This window comes from Mustela lutreola, chromosome 6, assembly GCF_030435805.1.
Source record: "Mustela lutreola isolate mMusLut2 chromosome 6, mMusLut2.pri, whole genome shotgun sequence".
Taxonomy (NCBI): Eukaryota; Metazoa; Chordata; class Mammalia; order Carnivora; family Mustelidae; genus Mustela; species Mustela lutreola.
Window position 1 is genome coordinate 9,239,214 of NC_081295.1, and position 21,555 is coordinate 9,260,768.

General features: G+C 41.5%; 1 protein-coding gene across 1 annotated transcript; it reads right to left on the bottom strand.

The window, feature by feature from the left end:
* Positions 1-5,517: 5,517 nt before the first annotated feature.
* On the bottom strand, positions 5,518-21,536 carry GTF2H5 (general transcription factor IIH subunit 5). Its single transcript, XM_059176660.1, has 3 exons — positions 21,409-21,536; positions 20,591-20,663; positions 5,518-9,052 (listed from the first exon to the last, which is right to left on the bottom strand). The coding sequence occupies exons 2-3, from the start codon at positions 20,623-20,625 to the stop codon at positions 8,872-8,874; spliced, it is 216 nt and encodes a 71-aa protein (XP_059032643.1). The 5' UTR covers positions 20,626-20,663; positions 21,409-21,536; the 3' UTR covers positions 5,518-8,871.
* Between the last annotated feature and the right edge of the window lie 19 nt (positions 21,537-21,555).

Genomic DNA, 21,555 nt, shown 5'->3' on the forward strand with positions numbered 1-21,555 from the left:
AGCATGGGTATTAATTGGATTTTATTGTAGTCTAATGTTTCAACATAGAGAATTTGGTGAAGATATTGTACTTTGCAAAGCCCATGATTGTCAATTAGCTGGTTCTGGTGCACACCTCCTCTCTGGGCTGTCCATATCCATCCACGGGGTTATTTCTTATGAACCTGTACAATTCTGGCCACAGTTGGATGGGAGCAGTGAGTCCTTCCTACGAAATTAGGCACTGGGAGCAAGGGAGCTTAGCATCGGTCTGGCAGGAATCTTGAATGGACAGATACGAACCTATCTGTGGGCCACCAGGGTTCCCTCTTGAATTTAAGCTTGAGAAGCAGAGAAAATTAATCCTCACTGGAAGAAGGAAGGAATGCTTATAGAGGGGCCAGAAGATCTTTGGTTTTAGCTCATACATGAGGATCAGCTACATGCTATTCTTGTTTTGTTTTGTTTTGTTTTATATCAGACACACCTCATAGTAAATTCATTCTTCTTCTCCTCCTCCTTCTTTTTGCTTAATCTAACTGAAATATATTTCAATTAATTAGAACTGAAGGAGGTAAGTTTATATGCTGGTGAGGAAACCTCCGAATTGTTCAGTGCTTGTCATAATATTATCTACATTTCCACACGAACCATGATTTAGAAAAGTTTAGGAATTTGCCCCAAGTCACCCACTATTATTTTTTTTTTAAAAAGATTTTATTTATTTGAGAGAGACAGAGAGAGCACGAGATGGGGTAGGAGCAGGCAGAGGGAATAGCAGACTCCGAGCTGAGCAGGGAGTCTGATACGGGACTCCATCCCGGGACCCTGGATCGTGACCTGAAGGCAGTCGCTTAACCAACTGAGCCAACCAGGTCTCCCCCAAGTCACCAACTATTAAATGGCAAAACTGAGATTTAAATACAGAATTCTTGACCCGAATATCCATGCTGTTAACCATTACCCTATACTTTATTATTTATTAGACAAATGTAGGCATATTACGCACTAGAAGAAAATATTCACATTTTAGAACTTTTAATGAAAATCTTCAAGGATAGATGAAAGCAGACAGAACAGCATGACGGCCCCAGTGACCTGTGACCCATTTTCGACATGCCGCCAATCCTGGTTCACTTAGCCCCATCCCCACTCCTACCATAGTTAATATCATACAATCTTACGTTAGTTATGGTCCATTTATCACAAAACGAAAAATCAACGTTGGTGATTTCCTAAACTGCACACTTTACACAGATTTTGTTTCCACCCCCAACACTCCTCTCCTATTCCAGATCCCATCTGCAATCTACTTCACATTGCAGAAGACGACTAAGCTTCCTAGTCGTGACTTGTTTTTCATGATCTTGATGTGTTTGAGCCCCAGTCGGGTGTTGTGTAGAATTTCCTTCCGTCTGTCTGATGCTGTTCTCAAGGTTGAGACTGGGATCATGTTGTTTTTTGGAAGAAAACTATAGTGGTGAGATGCCCTTCTCATCACATCGCTTTAGGGGTACGTGCTCTCAACCTGACTTATGTCTGATGTTAATTCTGATTACTTGGCTAATGTATTTTCCAGGTTACTCTACAGTGTTACTTACTAAGCCTGTCCAAATCTATTCTTTGGAAACAAGTCACTAATAGAGCAGCCCACACTACTGGCAGGGGACTAAGCTCCACCTGGACTAGATGGAGTCTATAGAAATTACTTGGGATTCTTCTGTAAGAAAGACATCAGGTAATTAAAGTTAAGAATCATTGGTCTAAGCCAATTATGATTATTCCACGCATCTTCACCAGTGAGTGGTCTAGGGAAGGACATGTGGGGAGATTCTAGGAAACATGTTTTTTTCTGATAAAAAGAAACAGTTATACCAGAAGGAAGTTCTTCCTTGTTTTGTCTGCAAGCAAGTGGAACCTTCCTTCTTTGGGCTCCTGCTGTGAACATATAACCCTTGGAGCAGCAGCTACCATCTTGTGACCATGAGGCACTGAACCAGGAATGAAAAGCCAACATTATTAGGATAGCAAAGTAGAAGAGGGTTGAACTCCCTGGAATTGCCTCCAGACTTACTATCTGGAACAACTAAACTTCTTTATTGCCCAAGTCATTCTTAGTTGGTGTTCTGGTACTTGAAGTCAGACACTTCTGATACATGGTGCCTTACCCATCTTTATTACAACTGTGTCTATCCTCCACATCTAGGACATGGTAGGCACTTATTTTTTGAATGAGTAAGTGAGGGACTGAATGAACTGCAAAAGCGATTATAATCAACACAGAGTATCAATGTAACTAATGCTAACATATTTAGCAGTTACACTTTGTACTCCCATTTCTTCTCTCAAAGTTATATACATTCTGACATGGGCAGAAAAAAACCTGTTAGCATAATTACTTCACAGTGATGACATTTTTTGATGTTTGTCAAGTTCAAATTGAAGTTTAATACATGTATAGTTATTAATTTTTAGGATAGATTAATCAAATCTACAGTGTCGTTGAGAAACAATGGAATACTTTTCATACAGCAATGAGAATGAGACAGTCTTACATGAGGCAGGAGCACAGAGGAATCTTACAAATATAATGCCGAGTGACAGATGCCAGCCGCGGGAGGACATGCTGCGTGATCGCAATGATACAGAGTTAAAAAGGAGACAACTCTGCTATTCAAAGCAGGACAGCGTTTACCCTTGGGCAGGTTGTGACAGAAGGCGTTTGTGTGGAAGGGTTTCTGGGATGGTGGTTTAAGTTTCTTTTGCTTGACCTGGGTGCTGTTAGAGAGGCATGTTCAGTTTGTGAACATTCAGAGACCTGTACATTTCTGGTCTGCGCAGTTTTTGTTTGTGCTACACTTCAATTAAAAAGTTTGCCTGGAAAATTCAACCCTGAGCTGCTCTGCCTTCAGCTCAGGTCATGATCCTGGAGCCCCAGGATCGAGTCCCACATCGGGCTCCTTGCTCCACAGGGAGTCTGCTTCTCCCTCGTACTCTTCCCCCCTTTCATGCTCTTTCTCTTTCTCGAATAAATCAATCAAATCTTAAAAAATTAAAAAAAAAATAAATTCAACCTGAAAACTTCTATCGTGTCTTACTGATCAACTGTGGCAGCTACAGCTCCTAAGCTGTGTTTGTTCAGACGCCACATGTGGTTCGCTATCTGTGGCAAAACCTAGTGAAGAGGGAAAACTAGCTTATTGCAGGAAGTCTCCAATTTATAACCATAAACGGTCTTTGTAGAACAGCTCATTTACGATTCAGTTGTTACAAATGATATTTGCCCACTGGTTTAGTCCTAGAATAAAGGGTAGGGTAAAGGTCAACCTTTAAGAATAATAATGGGGATAATAATAAGAATAATGGAGATAATAAGAATAATAATGGAGCCGAAATACCATAAATTTTCCACTAAACACGAGGTGTGTTAATGACCCATGATGCATGCACAAGACTGAAAGAGCTTTCGAAAATAAATATAAAAAGATAAAAGCAGTTTTTAAATCTATCAGATTAGTAAAAGTGTTGGCAAGAATGTAGAGAAATAGAACTTTCACATATCCCTGGTATAGTTTTAATTGATACAACTATTTTGGAGAATAATCTGGCAAGATTTCTTTTTTTTAAATAACTTTATTTTTAAAAATATTTTATTTATTTATTTGACAGAGAGAGAGAGAGGGAGAGATCACAAGTAGGCAGAGAGCCAGGTGGGCGGGTGGGAAGCAGGCTCCCTGCTGAGCAGAGAGCCCCATTCGGGGCTTGATCCCAGGATCCTGAGATCATGACTGAGCAGAAGGCAGAGGCTTAACCCACTGACCCACCCAGTCGCCCCTGGCAAGATTTCTTGAAGTTGAAAGCATGTCTAACCTTGACCTGGTAACTCCATTTCTGAGAAACAATGTAGAACACTTGCATAGGCGCAGGAAAAGATGCACATAGAAGTGTTCAATGTAGTAACATTTGGAGATCCCCTAACAGTTCAACAATAAAGAAGAGATGCGTAAATTATATGTCTTCATATGACTGGACAGTAATAAGTTAGAATGAAGGAAGTGAAACCAAATGTTTAACAAGAGAGATCTCAAAACTAGTGTGAAAAGAATTACAGAATGATGGTTTACATGATTATACCTCTTATGTATCATTCATGTTTGAAACACAAGAGTATGTATTTCTAATGGATACATAATAATACAGGTAGGGGCGCCTGGGTGGCTCAGTGGGTTAAGCCTCTGCTTTCGGCTCAGGTCATGATCCCAGAGTCCTGGGATCGAGCCCCGCATCGGGCTCTCTGCCCAGTGAGGAGCCTGCTTCCCTCCCTCTCTCTGCCTGCCTCTCTGCCTACTTGTGATCTCTGTCAAATACATAAAATAAAATCTTAAAAAAAAAATACGGTAAAAGCCACGGATGACGACCCATCAAGGTCACACTTATATTGGGAAAGTAAAAAAAGAAGATTGTGATTGAGGAAGAAAACAGACAGGACTTCAATCCTGTAATTGCTTTAGTTCTCTTAAATCAACAGAGTTAATACGAATGTTAACACTGAATGGTACAGATGTTATGTGATCCAATCTGTTTGTGTTGGTTTGGATGCCAGCAAGCCCCCACACGCCTGACTCCCAACAAAATGAGTGACCTGACCTGTACTGTCCCGCCTGCACAGACCCACCTACCTTTGTCCCACATTCTCCTTATATGAACCCAGAAGTATTGTCAGCACTTTAGAGACCCTCCTTGAAATGTTAGTCCGCTTTCTTCCCAGTGTTGGCCTCACTGAAATAAATTCCTTGCTTGTTTCACACTGTCTCTCTGCCTTCGGATTCTGTCAGCAGCCAGGAGGCGAATCTAGCTTGGGACCCCTGGGGCGGGGTGCTCTTTCTCCCTTGGGCCCTGGGGACAGTCTCGGAAAAATGAACTACTTGGGTATTTCCCAACAAGATTCAAGTTGCTGAAGAGCAGCTTCTAGGTCAGTGGAGGTAGTGGCCACCAGTATGCTAGGTACCCGACGCTCATTTTCTCAGAATCCCCCCTCCCCCATTGGCTCATTCTCCCTCTGCTGATTATGAAGAAATTTCTTCAACAAGTGTCCATGGACATGTGTGTGCCTGTGGGTGTGTGCTGAAATCCGCCTCCACTGTGCTCTTCCAGATTCACAGTAACTTTAGTTCAGAATCATGTGCTTGCCACATTAACTTACAATCACTCAAACTGTTTTTGAGGACAGGTAATTCCTGTTTTCAGAGAGAAATTCAGTGACCTGCCCCAGATCTCGGAGCCAGCAAGCAGGGAGCAGACGTGCCCATGCAGGTTGCCTCTTAATCACCTTCTGATAGTGAGAATAAAGTATTTAAAACGCTTATTCAGGAACCTCACCAGCAGAACTTTCAGTGTCATCTTTGCTGCAAATGAGGTAGAGTTACACACACGTGAGAATGTTCAGAGTCTATCTGTGAACTGCATAATTTCTTCACCTTTAAAATATATCCTCTTCCTATCTAGGAGAACCTTAAGAGAATGATCCCAACATTCTAGTTAAATCAAAAGGAATCACACCAGAGCTTTTATTTAGTTTCTTTGAGGTAAATGAGGTTTACTGAGCAACTACAAACTGGAGTAAGTACACACTATTTACCATCTTCTCAGAAAATAACACAGGTATGTCGAATCACCTGTTTCAGCTGATGTTAAGAGCAATACAATCAATAGTTTTGATTACCACCCATGGTGTCTATCAGCAATAAAGGGGAGTAGTCTTTGTTGCCCATTATTAGTAGCGTTCCTACCGTTCACCAGAACTGATTCCCAATATACATTTTTACATTAACTGTGATGCATACTTAGGATGCCTGGAATTTTAAAGTAATCCCATGAAATTTCACAAGGAAATCAGGGTTCAAGGAATTAAGCATTTTTGACTTGATACATTATTTAAGGAGAAAAAAAAAAGCACTATCAAGAAGTTAGAAATTAGGGGCACCTGGGTGGCTTAGTGGGTTAAGCCTCTGCCTTCGGCTCACGTCATGATCTCAGGGTCCTAAGATTGAGCCCCGAATTGGGCTCTCTGCTCGGCAGGGAGCCTGTTCCCCCCCCCCCGCCTGTTTCTCTGCCTACTTGTCAAATAAATAAATAAAATCTTAAAAAAAGAGAAAGAAGTTAGAAGTTAGTATAACTCTAAATATCACAATTTTAGCACACAGATATCTGTGACTGGTCACCTAACCTCTGTGAATTGAAGTGATTCTTTTTGCAGGTTAGACAATTTAGTCAATACTACCTTTTCATAATATTCAGGACTTCATCTTTAAAAAAGACAATAGTCAATTTCTCCATTACCAAGCAGCCTGTGTCTCTTGTTCTCAACATCTAAAATGCACCAAATCAATTAATGTTGGTCAGATTCCAAGGAAGGTCTGGGTAAAATGTCACTCAGTTATGTCCTATTCTCTCAAAGTTGAACAAGTCAACTAAACAGCTGATGGTGGGCTTCCTAGTGTCACAGTGTCCTGTCTTTCTTAATGCAGTGTCCGGAGATAAATATTTAACATTTGCTCCAATAGGATTCTTTAAAAAATGAGAGCTGGGGTGCCTGGCTGGCTAAGTTGGTTATATGTCTCTACCTTTGGCTCAGGTCATGATCCTGGGGTTCTGAGATCGAGTCCTGCATGCTCCATGCTCAGCAGGCCAGTCTGCTTCTCCCTCTCCCTCTACCTCTCCCCGTGCTTCTGCTCCTCCTCCTTTCAAATAAATAAAATCAATCTTTGGAAAAAAAATTTAAAAATGAGAGCTGATGAAAGATTTTCCTTCACATAAGACTCTTTGCATTCACTGTTCAATATAGTTTTTTTCCATACCTTTTAAACTGGGATTCTAAGAAAATTTTTGTAAGGTTTCATGTTAATATAAAAGGTATTAGCTGACAAATATCTGAGTTTTATTTGAAATTGATTTAGATATGCCTGAAATACAAGACTCAGTACCATTTCAGTACAGCTGGAAATTCTAAAGAAATATATTTTCTACTCAACACATTTTAGTACCAATTGTACCAATAATGCCACAAAATTGTTTGCATTGTTATATGAGAATCAAACTTCTGTAGCTTGATTTATATTGATGGGAATCATGATAAATGGAGAACTGTATTACAAGCTCCCCGGAGGATGCCTTAAACCACAGGAAGTACTGAGCCCTGTGTAGACTAAGATGTATGTGCATCTTTATGACAAAGTTTAATTTATAAATGGCACACAGTAAGAGATGAAGAATAATTAATAATAAAATAGAATAACCTGTTATGAAGGTTATGTGCATATGGTCTAGCTATCTTACTGTGCTGTACTCACTGTCTTTCCTCTTGGGGCTCCTCATGTGAGATGACAAAACGCCCAAAGGATGAGAAGTGAGGTGAACATGTAGGCATCGTGGCAGCACTAGGTTACTACCCTCTGACAATAGTGAGAAGGACAATCATCTGCTTCTGGACCTTGGTTGCCAGTGGAAAGGGAAATCGTGGATAAGCAAGGACCTACTGTACCAAATGGTGGCAGTGTCCAGCTTGTGTGACTGAAAATGGTATACAGGTGCTTTGAATAAGCACACCACAGGAGGGAAGAAAACGGAGTTACAACATCACAAAAGTCCTCTTCTCTCTTGGAAAATTCTCATCAAATGAACCCATCCTGGTTAACACCTTCTTCAGAAAGGGCAGCAAAGCTCCTATCAGTGTTATTTCTGCCTCCAAACAATCATAAAACCATATGCAGTACATCTGAACCTCATCATCCCACTTCCCACAAGACTCACTTTGTTTCTATCTGCTCTTACTTGCCTTTCTTTAAAACTGTAGTTGATACACCATCTTCTGTTAGTTATAGGTGTATAACATAGTGAATTGATGTTATGTACATTATAAAATGCTCACCACGGTATGTCTAGTTAACTGTCACATATAACATTATTACGGTATGACTGACTACATGCCTTATGCTGTCCTCTTTCTACAGTCCTTATTTCTTTTTAAAAAAAGTTTAAATGGATTCTCATATGGAATAAGGCACAAATAAAGCAATTTTTTTTTTTAAACAAAAGAACATTTTCCCTGATGGGAAAGGAAAATGTAACTGAAGAAGTTTAAACACAGAGAAGATAAAGCTTGTAATGCAACATTCCCCCTTCCCATTTGGTTATTTCTAATCTTCTACATGTGGGGTTTGAACTCATGACCCTGAGATCAACACCTGAGCTGAGATTAAGAGTTGGACCCTTAACCAACTGAACCACTCAGGCGCCCCAAACTCTCTACACTTTAAAAAAACTGTATTTTTAGGGAAATGCAAACTGTAGCTTACGCCAATGTAACATAGTGCTCTTCCCCTTCTTCACCAGTACAGCTGGCCAGGATGCAGATACTAAATGCACAGACATAAATATTACCAAAGCCCTACCTTGGCATATTTATCTAGGTAATCAAGTTTCTAATTAGAATAGAACAAACCATACCCACACCACAAAATCCCACATTAACAGGAACAAGCAAAACCCCTAGGTTCAACTGGTAAGGCATATTCCATTATATTCTTACTGTAGTAAATTGGTATTAAAAGGGTAGGAAAACCACGTACATTTTAATGTAGGATAATAAAAGCCAAATTACAGACAACCAGTGAATTTTTCTTTCTTTCTTTTTTTTTTTTAAATTCTAGGGTACATGAACAGGGGGGAAAAACAAACAAGAAAATCAGGGACTTTTTTCTGAACAAATGACATCACAGTTTTTCCCATGATATGCGCCCAAACCAGGAAGTCTCATCTGTCCCACAGGACACTGAATGGTGACAGTCTCACATTTGTTACTTCTAATTCCTATGTGGTCAATATTGAGTATCTTCACTTCTGGGTAAGAGAAAAAGCATTTTGGTCCATTAATTCACCTACTCGCTCCTGGAGGACGTTAACCAACTCTGCGATAACAAAGACATGAGTGTCATCAATGTCTTGGATGATGAACTTCTTCCCTAAGGCATTTGATTCGTCCAAGTACAGCAGGAACTGCTTCATGGCAGGGTCACTGCAGAAAGAAACACATGATAACGACACACTGTGCTGTCAAATTACACCTGAGCAATTAGAATTGGGCATGCAGGATTTTTAGGGCAACTGTAAAAGTTCTAAATTGTTACTCAACTCCGTACTTCCTGTCTCAAGCATTAGACTTTTAGAGAAAGAGGCCAATGATGATATTTTAAAAGATTAATTTGTCACTGACAAGTGAAAAAGTAATGTTCAGAATTTTGCAGTTATTAGGGCCTAGAATCACAGCTCCCTTAACTGATACAAAAAATGAATTTCCTTACTTGCCTATGACCATTATATCTAAGAAGTCAACAGACTTTCACTATCTTGCCAGGGAATAATTAATTGACAAAACCAGTTAAACAGTCACTGTGATAAAGCAGGGTGATAGCAAAAGTCAATCTCAGCTTTATCACTTGTGACCTTAACATGTACTTAAACTCTAACGCCACAAAATAAGCCTACATAACAGACTGTTAGAGAAATTAAAGGAAAATAATGCCAGGGATAGTGTTTGGCTTGCAGCAGGTTCTCAAGTTCTTTTTCTTCATTAAAATTCTGAACTTTTTAAGTTTAAACTATCACTCAGAATCTTTAAAGGAAATTCTACCAAAATCTTCTTGAGAATACTGAGCTCAAAGAAGAGACATAATTTAATTATATTTATTTGTGATTTTTATTTTGGAATGAGTAGAGAAAGTCCCATGGAAAAGAGGGATACAATTTCTAGGATTTACATGGGGTGTCTGGGTGAGTCAGTTGGTTAAGTGTCCAACACTTGATTTCAGCTCAGTTCATTAGCTCAGGGTCCTGGGATCAAGTCCCTTGTTGGGCTCTGTGCTCAGTGGGGAGTCTGCTTTCGGATCTCTCTCTCTCTCTGCCCCTCCCCTCACTCTCCCCTGCCTCTGTCTCAAATAAATAAATCTAAAAAGAAAAGAAAAGAAAACCCTATTTCTAGAATGTACCCAAACATATCTCTGTCAAAAAAAACCCGAATCACAACAAAGACAGTCTCTAGACCCAATATAATGTACAACGATGTAGTTAGCAACAGATGAAAACAAAAATGTCAAGTTGCATATAGTTTTTTTAAATCTTAGAGAACATGTAACTTTACAAAATCTTATTGTTTCTTAAGGAATGACATCAGTTACAAAGATGACAATTCAAAAGAGGTCATTGTAATTTCCTGAAAACATTAAAAACAAGTTTAACGTCTTTTAAGTACAAATTAGGCATAAGTGAAGCTAACAAAGGTAAAGGATTTCAAGCACTACATGAGTATGGTTTATGGTATATTAACTATTAATAAAATCAAATCTTCCTGAAAAGATGATTTTTTAAATTATTTTCAGTAACTTAACCATTACAGTGATTTTATTAACTGACTACACCATAAAATGATGTGAATAAATAAGTCTGCACACATCAGAATTGACACAATTTTATTCTTTTTATTTTTTATTTTTTTTTAAGATTTTATTTGTTTATTTGACAGACAGATCACAAGTAGACAGAGAGGCAGGCAGAGAGAGAGAGAGAGGGAAGCAGGCTCCCTGCCATGCAGAAAGCCCGATGTGGGACCCGACCCCAGGACCCTGAGATCATGACCTGAGTTGAAGGCAGCAGCTTAACCCACTGAGCCACCCAGGCACCCAGAATTGACACAATTTTAAATTTAGTTTCTAGTATGCCTGTCATAGATAGGTTCAGAACACCTAGGTTATGCTTGTCCACTTAGGTTTGGCAAAATCCAGTCATATTTTATTGTTGCAGAATTAGAATGACCACTCTAATGTGCAGAATTGATTGGTTCAGAAGTAAACTTGCTCCTTTAAGCTTTATTCGTGTATTCAATAAATATTTACTGAGCACCTGGATGTGCTAGGCAATATCCTGGTCCTGGGTATTCGGCAGTGAACAATACAATTCGCAATCCTCCCTGCTACGGAGCTTACATTTTACTGGTAGGACTATGATAAACACACACACGCGTGCGTGCGAGCAGCAGGGAAGTCGGGCGAGAAATGGCAGTGATGAAAGTGAAAGGGTCCTGTAAGTTTAAACGGAGGAGGCAGGGAAGGCCTTTCCAAGCAGCGCTATCTGAACAAACAGGAGGAGGGAGGAAGCAAGGTGTGTGGTGACTCAGGCGAGAACATCCTAGGCAGAGTGAACAGTAAGGCTGTGGAGGCTGGAGAGGGGTGACCAAAGGGGACAGAAGTGGGAGGTGAGGTCAGAAAGTTAGCTGTAGCCGGGCCAGATCCCAAAGGGCCTTGGAGGTGATTTTATCAAGTGTGGCTTTTACTGAGTGACATGATTTAACTTACAGACTGACTTCAATTTTAGACGTAAGGATCATGCTGCCTGCGGGGATAAGAAAAGCCTGGAGGGTAGCGGAGGCAAGGGCGGAAACAGGGAGACTGATTAGAAAGTGACTGTAGGGGGGCGCCTGGGGGGCTCAGTGGGTTAAACCTCTGCCTTCGGCTCAGGTCGCGATCTCAGGGTCCTGGGACTGAGCCCCACATCGGGCTTCCTGCTCAGTGGGGAGCCTGCTTCCCCGCCCCCCTTCTCTGCCTGCCTCTCTGCCTGCTTGTGATCTCTGTCTTCAAATAAATAAATTAACCTTAAAAAAAAGAAAGAAAGAAAGAAAGAAAGTGCTTGTAGTGACCCAGGCAAGAGATGACCATGGTTTGGACCTACGTGGTAAAAGTGAGATGATGAGTAAGTACTTGGATTCTAGACATATGTTGAATGTAAAGGCAACATAATATGCTGAGACTAGACCCCAGCTTTGAAGGAGAGGAATTAGGAGACTCCCAACATTTTTGGTCAGAGCAAATGAAAAAGTGGAGTTGCCTTTTACGGAGACGAGGAGGAAGTAGGAGGAACAGGTTTGCTGGGAAGATCTGGGTTTTAGGCATGTTACATGCGAGATGCCTCCTGGCACCCAAGAGAAGAAACCGAGTAGGAAGGTGGATATACAATTCTGGATTTCGGCAGCCAAGTCCAGACTGAAGAGAAAAAGTCAGTCATCAAGCCCTGACGAGGGAGTGAACATAGCTACAGAGAAAAGACCAGGGACCAAGCCCCAGATTCCCTGATATAAAAGGTTAGGAAGAAATGGACAATCAGCAAAGTAGACTATAAAGCAGTGAGACTGAGGTAGGAAGGAAACCCTGAGTCCTGGAAGATAAGTGAACAAAGGACCTTCCGGAAGAGGAAGTGGTCCACTGGGTCAGGGGCTGGGAACAGGCACAGTAAGGTAAGGACTGAGACCTAAGTGCCAGGGGGACTCACATTCGCGCTTTGAATCAGCATGTTGGTGTTTTCAAAATTTTTGCCATTTGCATACTATCTTTGCTCATTTAGCACCCCTTGTAACACCTGAGTTATACATTACTTACTATTTTTCTTTAAATTGCCTTTAAATCAACTTTTAAACTTGACCTCGCCTGGCATGAATCACCAGTCATCCCAATGCGTTTTCATCCTCAAATAAATCAAACTGGTCATATAAAAACAATTTGTGTCCTCCCCCTTTCTCCCCCTTTTTAAGATTTTATTTATTTATTTGACAGAGAGATCACAAGTAGGCAGAGAGGCAGGCGGGGGGGTGGGGTGGTGAAGCAGGCTCCCCGCTGAGCAGAGAGCCCGATGTGGGGCTCGATCCCAGGACCCTGAGATCATGACCTGAGCTGAAGGCAGAGGCTTCACCCACGGAGCCACCCAGGCGCCCCTCTCCTCCTCCCTTCTGTGTTCTACTGCGAACCATCTTGAACCCCAGCGCCATTCCCCATACCTGGGGAAACCTGCTCACTGACAAAGGAGATACTGAGAAAGTGACTGGCTGGTGAGACACTGAAGTAGCTTCTTCCCTTCTTCATACTCTCAGTTCAACTTTTTTTTTTTTTTTTTTTGTTTGTTTATTTGACAGAGAGAGATCACAAGTAGACAGAGAGGCAGGCAGAGAGAGAGAGAGAGAGGGAAGCAGGCTCCCTGCTGAGCAGAGAGCCCGATGCGGGACTCGATCCCAGGACTCTGGGATCATGACCTGAGCCGAAGGCAGCGGCTTAACCCACTGAGCCACCCAGGCGCCCTCAGTTCAACTTTTTGAAAGGAAACAGCAATTTGTGACTGAATTCTCAAGCATGTACCTGAAATATAATTTATAATGATTCAAAATGACAAAATTTAAGGGACTTTTATCATGAAACATTGAGGGAACTGGAGTATCTTGCCTGAATACAGGGCTATTTACTCTACTTCTTCATGAAGAGTCCACGGGAGAACCTGCTGGTAAGAAAGGAAAACAAAACCAAGTGCTCACAGACATACTTGGTTGAAGTCCTGGGTTCAGGGTTAGTGAGCAAGGGAAAAATGTCTTGGTCCTGGAGATGTGAAAGTAGGAATCAATCGACTCCTTCCTACATAACCTGAATAAAACTCCTATAATACATGATTCGAAAAAGTATTACACCACAATGGCTCTACTAGGATGATGTAGTTTGCTGTCAAACAGATCACAGACTTCACCGGTCACCTGCACAAAATTGTCAGGATGGTCCATCCCGTCAGAATGATGATCTCAGCTCAATCAACAGTAAACTATCCTTCCTGAAAACAATTAGCTAACAAGAATAGCTACTTAAAAATCTTAAAAGTATTTCTCCAAATTCTGTATGCCCTGAGAAAAGAATGTTTTAGAAAATTGTTATCAAACAATGAAATAAAATGGCTTTGTTTGCTTAAGTTTATTTCCTTCTTACGAGCATTTTCCAAAGTGTTTCTGGAATAAGCCTATTGTCCAGCTTGAGATATAGGTACCTTTACTAGGACCCAACATACTGTAGATGGCTCACAGGGGACATTGAGCTAACCAAAGTAATAGTCTCAAGTTCCCAATATGACATACACTAGGTTTACTGTCAGAAAGATATGACACTAAAGACAGCACTGGACTCAGCCTAACTCCAAGCCCCAGCTCAGTCAACCAATATGCATGATATATAAAAATCACTAAACCTCTCCATGTCTTAGCGTCCTAGACAGTAAGATGGAGACAGTGCCACTTATACTGGAGAATACATCTAAAAACACTTTGCTCATAGCAGATACTCAAATGAAGAGCAATTAAAATGCCTAGAGTTTTGGGGTGTGTGGGAGGATACAGGCAGAAAGGTTCAAATTACCTACTTCTATCCTTATTAAAGGATTTGCTGTTACAAAAAAATTTTTTTTACTAGTCTGTGTGTATGATATTCTAAGAAAATGCATGCACACTTTTTTTTTTTTTTTTTTGAAAATTTGCACAATAAAGGGGGCGCCTGGGTGGCTTAGTTAGTTAAGTGTCTGCCTTATTATGATCCCAGGCTCTTGGGATCAAGCCCTTAGTCAGGCTCCTTGCTCAGCGGGGAGCCTGCTTTTCCCTCTCCCTGCCGCTCCCCCTGCTTATGCTGTCAAATAACGAAATAGAAAATCTCAAAAAATAAAAGTAAGAACTTAACACAATATTATGCTTAAGTTTTGTGTTAGACAGTCTATGTCAGGCTTACTAGCTTGGGCTCTGAAGCAGAACACTGTGGTTTACAATCCCATCTTAGCAGCTGTATAAGCCTGAGCAATTAATTTCTCTGTGCCTCAATTTCTGCATCTGTAAAATGGGATACAAATACCTATATCTGGGCACCCAGGAGGCTCAGTCAGTTTGCTGAAAGTCTGCCTTTGGCTCAGGTCATGGTCTCTGGGTCTCAGATCAAGCCCAGTATCTGGTGCCCTGCTCAGCAGGGAGTCTGCTTCTCCCTCTGCCCACCCCTCCATCCATGTGCTTGCTTGCATGTGTGCTGTCTCTCAAATGAATAAAATCTTAAAAAAAAAAAAAAAATCTGCATCTCATAGGATTGTTGTGAGAACTAAATGAGTATTACCAAGGACTTAGGACAGTATCTGGTAAACACTCAGGGTCATCATCTTTATTTATCATTGTATTACACCATGTCATTATCCCTTATCCCTTAAAATGTTTTCAAATACTTTAATACCTACATTACTTAATTACAAAAAGTCACAATTCTTTTTTTTTTTTTTTAAGATTTTATTTATTTGTCAGTGAGAGAGAGTGAGCACAGGCAGACAGAATGACAGGCAGAGGCAGAAGGAGAAGCAGGCTCCCTGCTGAGCAAGGAGCCTGATGTGGGACTCGATCCCAGGACGCTGGGATCATGACCTGAGCTGAAGGCAGCCGCCCAACCAACTGAGCCACCCAGGCGTCCCTACAGTTCTTAATTTAATAACTCAACATTTCAACACTTCCATTCAACACCTGGTGCTTGTCACTCCAAGTGGCACTCCCTACACCCCGTCATGTTTGATCTCTAGCATCAAGAGTCTATGTCTCGATTTGGCTCACACTTCCCCTTTGTTTTGTTTCTTATATTCCACATGAGTGAAATCACATGGTTTTTGTCTTTCTCTGACCAACCTATTTTGCTTAGCATTATATCCTCAACTTTATTAGCACACTCAATTACGTATATATTGTTAAAGATTTATTTGAGAAAGAGAGCATCATGTATACCAGTGCACTCAGAGACTCTCAAGCAGACTCCCAAATAAGCCGGGAACCCTGATGGAGCAGGGCTCGATCTCTCAACCCTGAAATCACAACCTGAGCTGAAACTAAGAGTCAGACCGGTAACCGACTGAGCCACCCCTCAATCTCCTACATTTTTTCCTGCAGTTCTGATCACTTCCTTAGGGTCACCTCTTTAGGATAAACTTCTAGAAATGGAATTATTGTGTTAAATCATATAAAAGCTCAAAATAACCTATTACAAATTGCTTTCTAGATCAGCCGTTTAAGACTACACCTCTGGGGCGCCTGGGTGGCTCAGCGGGTTAAGCCTCTGGCTGGATTGTGATCTCAGGGTCCTGGGATGGAGCCCCAAGTTGGGCTCCCTGCTCAGTGGGGAGCCTGTTTCCCATGTCTCTGCCTACCTGTGATCTATCAAATAAATAAAATCAATCTTAAAAAAAAAAAAAAAAAAAAGACTGCACCTCCATCATCCATACTGGTAGCTTGGGCAGAGCCTGCTTTTTAAAAACTAAGACTGGAAGACAATAGTCACTTCATTTAAGAGCTATTTTGATGTAACTTGCCAAAAAGGGGGTCTGGCATACAAACCTTTTTGGTACTGAAACGTGAATCCAAGCTATCAGAACCTGTTCTTATCTCCACTATTATCATTGTGGTAACAGAGTTCTAATGGAACATTAGTAACCCGAATTTACGCTGAGATTACATTCCTTGACTTAATTCTGTTGACAAAATTCATTCAATACACAAAATATTTACTAAATACCTGCTCTTCATACTAGACACTGTTCTGGGTGGCCAGGGAACTTCCGTGGGTACAGCCCTTCTAAGCAGCAGAGGCTCACAAGAGAGAGGTAAACGACGTGAAAGAGCAGAACAAAATGGTAGATGCTTTTGCCTTATTCTTATTTGCTTCTCATACACAATACAGGATTACAAGCCAAAGCTATCAGGGTAAGACTGGACTAATAATATTTTTCTCCAAATCCTTTGCTCTCATGTTGTAAACCGGCTGGAATTTGCACCTCTGCAACAAATCCTCCCTGCTGGAGCACTTGCCACACCACGAGGGTAACTGTCACCCGGGAGGTCTGTCCAGCACCTGCAATCAGACAGACGCTGTCCGGCACCCGCTGCCGCGACACTGCCGTGCTCGGCTAGATTTGGGAAAATGCTTGGTGCGAGGCTGGCAGCTGACATCGTGGATCCCAACAAAGAGGAAGGTTTCACCAATCTCATTTTGATATAAAAACTCCAATTTATAAACAAAAGAGTTTCAATTTAGCCTTAGATTTGGGTTTTCGATAAGCCTTGTGAGGAAAGCGTCTTCTTGGAACCCAGCACCTTGACTTTTCCAGCTCACTGACAGTTAGGTCTTAATGGCCGCTATCATAATCTGATTTATCTGCTTCATTACTAGAGACTTCAAATCTGTTAAAAGGAACTGATATGGAATTTAAATATGGCAATAAGTTAAGCCATCCTAAGACAGGTGTCAAAGTCAGACTCCCTTCCTGAAGGAGGCCACACACGCCTGAAAAGAATCTTGCTGGCCGCTGGAACAGAATATGTGAACAGTACTATCTGTGCCGTGACAGATGACCTTGTACGGTGATGCGGCTAGAATCTGGAAGGAAAATAAGTGGAATGATAGAATAGTTTTAGGAGACTCGAGTAGTTTGCCTACGAACTTCAGACCTATCAAATTCTGTACTCCAGGGGCACCTGGGTGGCTCAGTGGGTTAAGCCGCTGCCTTCGGCTCAGGTCATGATCTCGGGGTCCTGGGATCGAGCCCCACGTTGGGCTCTCTGCTCGGCAGGGAGCCTGCTTCCTCCTCTCTCTCTGCCTGCCTCTATGCCTACTTGTGATCTCTCTCTGTCAAATAAATAAAATCTTAAAAAAAAAAAAATTCTGTACTCCAGTACACCTAGAGGCTCCATATAATCTATGGGGATTATGAGGTAATAAACATAATGATACTATGTTATTAAGCATCTTCTCCGGGCTCCTGGGTGGCTCAGGGGGTTAAAAGTCTTCTCTTTGGCATCAAATACAGACATGAGGGGAACTGAAGGACTCTTCCAGTTACCATCCCAACATGTGCATCTGATTGTGGAGTACCCACCAGCCCTGACCATGCACTTTATGGATCTGTCATTTCTCAGGCCTGAAGTCTTTTTGGAAGATTTAACCTTTGGGAAGACAGTTACCTTTTCAAAAAATTGTGCAGGCTACACTTCAGAATTCACCTTGAAGGAAAAAATTAAAGTTCTGCCAAGGGCACTGACTATCTGCAAAATAAAATTTTAGTGACCCTGGTGCAAAACAGTTCTCCATAGGAAAACCTGTGCTCAACCTTAAGCCAAGTAAGTGCTTCCCAAACTTTTAATGCTTCTTAACAAGTTCTTTCGCATATACAATTTTGATTTAGAAGATTTAGGGTGAGGTCTCAGATTTTGCATTTCTAACAAGTTTCAGATGATGCTGTTGCGGCTAGCCTGGGGTTACACAGAACAGCAAAGTGACAGAGGGCCATTAGAGCCCAGGCAGAATTCAGAGGTTTGATTACATGACAGCAAACCAGGCAGACAGCTCAGCCCATCAGGAAAGAAAACTTAACACCTCAGCTCCTCTTACAAATCTGTACTCTGTCCTCAGGGCTACCCTGAAGGCCTACCACTGCGATTTTAATGAGTCTGCTAGAGTTCTGCTCTTTAAAATGCAGTCCAGTCATCGTAATTTTTCAAATTAAAATACAGATTTAACACAATCCCTATCATTATTCCCAAAAGTATTATTTTCGAAACAGACTAAATTATTCTAAGTTTACTCTTGAAGAGGCAATAATGACAAAAGAATGGATGTTTTAAGGAGAGCAGCAAGGAGAATGAAACAATGTGATAAAAAAGAGATACCTATGATTAGAGAAAAGAATAAATGCAGTGAAATAATTGTTCAGCTAAAAAAAAAAAAGCGTGAATTCAGATCTTTACCTAATATGGCTGTCCTCCTAACAGAGTCTAGATAAATAAAACTTAACACATCAACAAAAACTAAAATACAAAAATCTTACAAGAGAGAAGATTTATTAAATCCAGAGGTGAAGCTCAAACTGTGATATGACAAAGTTTTAAGAAAAAGAAAATATGAAAATTAGCGTAAAAGTCTTTTCTAAAAGAAAATAGCGCATTGTTTTTAGATCTTATGGGATCTAGAGCCCTTCCCCTTGCCTTCCCAAGTGAACACTTCTCTAAGTACTTTTTTTTTTTAAGATTTTATTCATTCATTTGAGAGAGACAGCAAAAGCAGGGGAGAGGTGCAGAGGGAAGGGGAGAAGCAGACTCCCCGCTGAGCAGGGAGCCCAATGTCGGGGTCTATACAAGGACCCTGAGATCATGACCTGAGCCAAAGGCAGCAGCTTAACCAACTGATCCACCCAGGCACCCCCTAAGCAGTTTATTCTTATCAACACGTGTTCTAGTCTCTCACATTAAAACCAAACCAGAGTCCCTTACCATATCCTTCTTCAGCCATCTACCCGCTTCTCCATTCCTTTGCTCATTACTACAACAAAACTTCTCCAAAGAGACTTCTCACTTTTCCACTTCCTCACCTTCCTTTCCCTTCCCAAAGTGCTCCAATCTGACATCTATCTCACCTCTCCATGAAAACTCTCATTAAGGGGAGGGGCGCCTGGGTGGCTCAGTGGGTTAAGCCTCTCCGTCTTCGGCTCAGGTCATGATCTCAGGGTCCTGGGATCGAGTCCTGCATCAGGCTTTCTGCTCAGCAGGGAGCCTGCTCTCTCTCTCTCTCTGCCTTCTTGTGATCTCTGTCAAATAGATAAATAAATCTTAAAAACATAAAAAGAAGAAGAAGAAAAAAGAAAGAAATAGCTGACTTCCAGTGTGTCATCTTAGTCCATCTCTCATCACCAGGGACTCACTTTTATAAAAGATTCCCTCTTAGCTTCCCTCCTACATCACTGGTTCTTTCCTTCTTATCTTTGTTGTGTCTATCCAAACACTAAATCTGCACGACTCAGTGCTGAGCACTTGAAATGTGGCCAGCCTGTGAGATGGGCTATGAAAGTAAACTCCACACTAGATTTTGAAGCCGTGGTATGGGGAAAGACAGCAAAATTTTGAAATCTTAGTATGAATTCTGAAGATTTAGAACATGTGGAAACATTCTGGACACAAGAGTAAATAAGACATATTGATTTCACCTGCTTCAATTTACTCTTAATGTGGCTAATAAAAAAGTTAAGACTACACATAAATATAATGTGATTCACATTATATTTCTATAAGACAACGCTGTTATACAAGCCAGAAGTATCCTATGGTTTGGGTTTGCTCCTTCCCCAGCCCTGCTATCACGAACAAGTGAAGACTGAGCAAGAACTGGTCCAGTAGTTCAGGTTTTTCCGACTGCGTGGTAACAAAGTCCAATGTAGCTTGCTTTGAGAAATTCAATGCTGCCCATTAAGGTTTCTAGCTTCTCCTAGGAAATGTGCGCCTGGTTTAAGAAATCTTCAACTGGCTCTTGATTTTCTTACTCTTTTCAGGACTATAGCTTGTGATGGTGAAGACATAGGCAGACCTTAAAATTCTAGTCAATCTCCCTAATGGTTGGAGGACAATAACGAGCTCTGTTCCTCTAAAGAGCATTGATCTAAAAAATACACTGCCCTTGACCAAAACGGGTTGGAAATATGTCAACTACATCAACTGGACTAAGACACTGAAATCTGGCACCAGAAGAAAAGCTGCAACGAAATATGTCCCACTTGTTATGTAAGAAAAATGAAGTTGAGAATGCTGAAAGACTTGATTCATTTAGATCTTAAAACAAAACGAAAACATGGGTTTTAGAGGAGGTACAGTACATCAAGATTCAATATGGAGATTTAAATTTCATTAAGTATCAAAAGTACTAACCATTCTATTAGCACTCCTTTCAAGACGTTGACCATCTTTTCCCAGGCAGAAGGTGCAGATGACCTTTAAAATGCTAATAAGAAAGGTAAGGTGACAATAAATTTTTAAAAATCAACTTCAATATACTTCAGATATTTGCCTCTTGAAATGAGACAAAATATTAAATGTCACGTTAAATATTTAAGTATGAAAAACAGAGGGCTAACATTAAGAAAACAAAGACATTCTGATTTCTAAAATTTAAAATGAGTCCATTGGACTATTAATGCAGAAATCTTACTTGCAAATGCTACACAAGGCAGTCCTAATGAAAGCAAGCAACCGAACTCTATGCCCGTGTACCCAATTCAACTTTAGAACATGAATCACAAGATTTCTTTTCCCGCCCCTTATAACGATAAAAGATAATATTCTGGGAGGCAGAAATCACAGAATGGGAGCTGTGAAAAGGATGGTGAGGTCGACCCTCTCATTAGGGCGAAGAAACTGAGCTATAGCTCCGGGGGTGGGGGGTGGAGAGAGCGGAGCGGTCTCCCTATAACCACACTAGCTCAGGTTCCCCAATGATCTGCCCAAGCAGGAACATATCCCACGCAGCGGACGCCAGCCTAACGCTTAAACTCGTGCACCTGGGCGCGAGCCATTACCTCCCGTAACAAAATCCGCGGTTCATTACAGCGGGAGAGCCTCCAAGCCTCTTCAGGATGGGCCCCGAGAGGTGCGGGACACCGCCCCGTACCCCGCACCTGGAGGACAGGCTTTTAGGTCTTTTCTTCCCCCTCCCCTCTTTCCTCGGGAGCCCTCGGTTTGCCACGCACCTCACTTTCCCCTCTCGCTGGGCGAGCCGACACCAAGACCCTCCAACCGCAGAACCAGCAGCGATTCGGCCCTCGCCAAGGGTGGCTGCGCCGGCTACGTCATCGGTCAGCGACGCTCTTGTGGGTGGGGCGCGCCGACGGGAGGCG

Coding starts and splice junctions, on each gene's coding strand:
- GTF2H5 (XM_059176660.1), bottom strand. CDS start 20,625: ATGGTCAACGTCTTGAAAGGAGTGCTAATAGAATG. Junction 9,053..20,590: donor AAAGGAGTGCTAATAGAATG/GTTAGTACTTTT, acceptor TTCTTTCTGCAG/TGACCCTGCCATGAAGCAGT.